This window comes from Polyergus mexicanus, unplaced genomic scaffold (assembly GCF_030449975.1).
Source record: "Polyergus mexicanus isolate NDT 795.1 unplaced genomic scaffold, iyPolMexi1.0 SCAF_20, whole genome shotgun sequence".
NCBI classification, from domain to species: domain Eukaryota; kingdom Metazoa; phylum Arthropoda; class Insecta; order Hymenoptera; family Formicidae; genus Polyergus; species Polyergus mexicanus.
The window spans coordinates 1,150,509-1,155,526 of record NW_027223340.1 but is presented as its reverse complement, the minus strand read 5'-3'; the positions used below and the strand labels follow the sequence as shown (position 1 = coordinate 1,155,526).

The following is a 5,018-nucleotide window of genomic DNA, read 5'->3' as shown; positions in this document are numbered from 1 at the left end:
TATCGCATCTGAAAAAATATAAAAATATGAAATAGCATGGAAAAACATATATGAAAAATATATATATATAAATATATAAAACATATGTGATACTTACAAATCAAGTGGTTTCTTGTACGGCTTAACTTCATCTCGTGGTTTCTTGCACGGTTTAATTTCGTCTCGAGGAACGTAGTAATTCGCGCGTTTGCAACCGTTGCTGGTGCTTCCTTCAGCGGAGTACATTTTGTCTCTCGGTTATGAGAAGTGAACCGTTGGTGCTAGCGGTTGATGCGATACTGATCGTATAAAAATTAATCGAATATACGCGACGCTTATGTTTCAAAAGTATGATGTGGTGGGAGATCAATGCTCTGAAAATTTAGGAGAAGGGGAAACGGTCAACGTATGATGCGATGGGAGATTATTGTTCTGAAAATTTAGGAGAAGGGGAAACGGCCAACGTTACAAAGAATTCTTAGAAACGACTCGCGAGGAAAGGAGTGGGAGAATAAGAAATAAAAAAAAACATTAAATACGTTTACACATTTTATTTATAAAAATATTACAATTTTTTTTGGTATTGCGACCACCAGTTAAATATTTTTAATACATTCTGTAATGCGCAATTCTTAACATGTTTTCCGCATCGTATAGTATTAGTAACATTTAGATTATTTAAAGATTCAATATCTTCGTAATCAGCATCCAAAGTCTCGATGATTAAATTTTCTCTCGCAAGATTCTCGAGCAAATCCACCAGCCATTCCCGTTTCTGGCATCCCTTAACGTACACGAGAGTCGATGTCTCGTCATCCTCTTCTGTTCCAAGCACGGCTGATGTAATCAAGCGTTTAGCCATGCTGTACGGCACGTTTCCGTCTTCCCATCGTAATCCATGGTGATTCGCGATCAGCCAGGAAGCGCGGGATTTGTCGGATTTCGTGAGGAGATTCCATGGTAGGGAGTATGTAAAAATGTAATGCGCCAGAACGGTCCCCTTTTTCAGCACCGCCACCTCCTTTACGACGAATTTCATCCCGACGAAGAATCCTTGTAGGTCCACGAACGTTGGTACGGACATAACGTTTTTCTTTTTTATATCGACACGTCGAGAACAAGACTGCGATTGATCCTGATGTATTACAGATTTTATATCGTCTCATTCCCCTTAGGTGATTTTGCGCACAACATTGGTCAACGGGTTGTACTGAATCACGCGGTCGTGTATGATGAGGCAGTACGCTGTGGTATTCGGCGGCACGTTCTCCTTACACTCGAATTCCAATCTCACATCCACGGTTGCGCTTTTGACCGATTCGTTTTGTCGAGAGCAATCGATGATCACGAATGGACCGTTACGTAAAAATTGCGTGACGGTGAGACTCGGCTCGAGATACTCGTATCCGTAATACTTTTTGCAGAAACGTTGATACGTGTCGTACAAAATCGACCATCTGTTTTTATCGAAATCCAGATTCATATCGTCGTACGGATAACATTCCGAGTTCAGATAGAGTTTCACGTTGATCAATTTGCAGTCGTCGAATCGACTCGTATCCTCGGACATGACGTTCTTCCGACCTGTCTGCAGAACGAAAACAACGTATCGCGGCTTCTCCAGCTGAGTCGCGGTCTTAATGGGCCACGAATGTTTGGTTGTACGCTGCAATAGCGGAAATTCGTACAGATCCCACGAGCGAAAACCCATACTGAGGTATTGTCCGCTTTCCAAGGCGCGCAGCATCGATAACTTGTTAATCTCGTTCAATACGACGTGCGGCATTCGCCATTGTATCTTGAATATGTCGATCACAGGCTCCAACACCAAATTTCCAATCATGCAATTGTTGTCGTTGCGCGATCGTATTAAGATCAATTCGTGACGAGCGTTAATCACCACGCGCCTGTAATCCTCGCAAAATCCCAATAACATGTAGAGCGGTACGCAAAAATTAAAGTATCCATTCGTGTTAGTAGGCGAATCCCAGCCGGCGTTTCTCATAATCACGGTTCTATCGGATGATATCGTTACATAGTTCTTGAGTGTGCTGGTTATTCCCACATTTCTGCTACGATCAATCTCCACACCGTCGAGTTCGTATCGAATCTCATCGAACATGAACGCGACGCAATTATTTCCCAGTACCACATCAAACCCTTCAGCTGGTTTGTTTATCACTAGTTTTCCCTCGATGTATAGAAAACTCTCATACGGTAACGTATACAGATCCTGTTGTTGTATGGGTATTCGTATCTCATCGCTGTGCTCAAACGTCGTAACGTTGAGAAATCAACTGAAAGAGTTAGACGAGAAGCTTGCAGCGTTAGAAAAAGACGTGCGAGCGTTACAGATTGTGGTAAACGAGCTTCGGCGTGCGAATATCGCTAGATTAGAAACGTCAACGAACGACAACGAAACGACGACGACGACGAAACGTTAACGAAACGTCAACGAACGACAACGAAACGTCATCGAAACGTCAACGAACGACAATGGACGTCAAGAAACGGTTCACGGACAGCTACGGACGGTTCACGAACGGCTACGAACGGTTGAAGGACGGTCGAACGGTTCAGGAACGGTTATCGGACGGTTATCTAAAGGCTCAGGAACGGTTCAGGAACGGCTGCGAACGAATTAGGAACGGCTACCGAACGGGTCAGGAACGGCTACGAACGGCTATCGAACGGCGACGAATGACGGATGACAAAGAACCACTATTGAAAGACGATGACAAAGAACCACTATTGAAAGACGATGACCGGGAATAAACGGTTATTGAGTGGTTAAAAGTTAAAGATATAAATTATAATGTAATTTCTTTACACGTATTATTACGCGCCGACTAGCCGCACCGCTAAAAACATGACATCGTTAAAATCCAACGGACGTAAAAATATCGAGAAGCTACGACTCGTCGAGGAACTGCATGCTTCGGCGAGAAGAAATTTTCCCCGAAGACGCGTCGTAGTGCGGGGTTACGATGACCTGTGGCAAGCCGACATCGTCGAGATGCGTCCGTACTCTCGTTTCAACAGAGGGTACCACTACATACTCACCGTCATCGATGTGTTGAGCAAGTACGCGTGGGCCGTACCGCTCAAGAATAAAGGTGGAAGCGAGACGGCTGACGCTATCGCGGAGATAATTCGAAATAGCGAGAGGCGCCCGAAAAATATGCAAACCGATATGGGGAAGGAATTTTACAACGCCAACGTGCAACGTCTCGTGAAGAAACACAACATCAATCATTATTCGGTGTTGAAGGCATCGGTCGTCGAACGATTCAATCGTACGTTAAAGAACGATATGTGGAAGATGTTTACGCTCAACGGAACTTACAAGTGGGTCGACGCGTTGCCGCGACTCGTATCGGATTACAACACGCGCAAGCATCGAACGATCGGTATGCGACCCGCCGACGTTACCCCCGCGATCGCCGAAAGACTCTTGGATACTGTGTACAGCGCGATAAAGATCGCGAGTCCGGCAAAGTTCAAAGTAGGTGACCCGGTACGCGTTAGCAAGTACAAGACGATCTTCGAGAAGGGTTACACGCCAAACTGGACCACCGAAGTGTTTAAGATCGTTAAAGTGCAACGTACTAATCCCGTAACTTATCTACTCGAGGACTATCGCAAAAAATCTGTCGCTGGAGCGTTCTACGAGTACGAGTTGCGTCGCGCGACTTATCCGGACGTGTATCTCGTGGAGAAAGTACTGCGCAGGAGAGGTGACGAGGTTTACGTCAAATGGTTGGGATTCGATGGATCGCACAACTCTTGGATACATAAGGACAATGTGGTTTAATTCGTACAAACTGTATTTTATTTTTAACATATAAAGAATATGAAATACATATAAAGTATCTGAAATATAAAAAATATATGTAAGATGTATACAGCATATAAAATATGAAATATAAAAAAAAGAAAAAAAGAAAGATAGGAATATATATATTTATTTTGTTTTCCTTATACATACATACATACATACATACATACATACGTACGTACATACGTACATACGTACATACGTACATACGTACATACGTACATACGTACATACGTACATTCGTACATACGTACATACATACATACATACGTACATACGTACATACGTACATACGTACATACGTACATACGTACATACGTACATACATACATACATACATACATACGTACATACGTACATACATACATACATACATACATACATACATACATACGTACATACATACATACATACATACATACATACATACATATATACATTACATTATAAGGGTATCCGGTAATGTCCCCACGGTAGGGTGTCGGTCGAATCAGGTACGATATATCGCTTGTCGTCGTGCGGACTTAGAGCGATTTTTGTCTCGCTGATTGTGTACACTTCGTGCAATTTTGATCTTATGCAGGATTGTTGTCGAGTCATTTCAATGTCATCGCGCAGACACCGCGTGTAGTCGTCGAACGTTATCGTTCTCGCTACGACGTTACGCTTGACACCTTTAACCTTTTTTGTATCCTTTTTACTATTTACTCGCAACGCGTACATTTTTGCTCTAAGCCCGACAAATTCAGTCATGATCGCACCGTTATTCTCGTCCTTCATCAAACCCGGCACTTTCTTGTTCTCGAGCGGTATACCGTACGCGTTGTTAGCCGAGTACTCTGCGTTGATACCAGTGATATCGCGTTTCATATTCTCGTACACATCCTCGCACTCGATGTGATAAATCAAACTGTCTGTATCGGTGTACATTATTTTACAATTTTTGCGATATAACGGTAACATGTACTCGTGGTGAAATTCGTATAAACACACTTTCGATATATCGAGTATACACATACCGACATAGATCGGTTTATATGTACGAGAATATGAAACGCGATATCGCTAGATTCGACACGAGCGATTATCCGGCTAACAACGCGTACGGTATACCGCTCGAGAACAAGAAAGTGCCGGTTTTGATGAAGGACGAGAATAAACGGTGCGATCATGACAGTACTCTGCGTTGATACCACTGCTT

At 43.0% G+C, this 5,018-nt stretch overlaps 1 protein-coding gene across 1 annotated transcript; it reads right to left on the bottom strand.

Moving 5' to 3' along the window:
* Nucleotides 1-1,150: 1,150 nt before the first annotated feature.
* LOC138941920 (uncharacterized) lies at nucleotides 1,151-2,101 on the bottom strand. Its single transcript, XM_070311873.1, has one exon. The coding sequence runs from the start codon at nucleotides 2,099-2,101 to the stop codon at nucleotides 1,151-1,153; it is 951 nt and encodes a 316-aa protein (XP_070167974.1).
* Nucleotides 2,102-5,018: the final 2,917 nt, after the last annotated feature.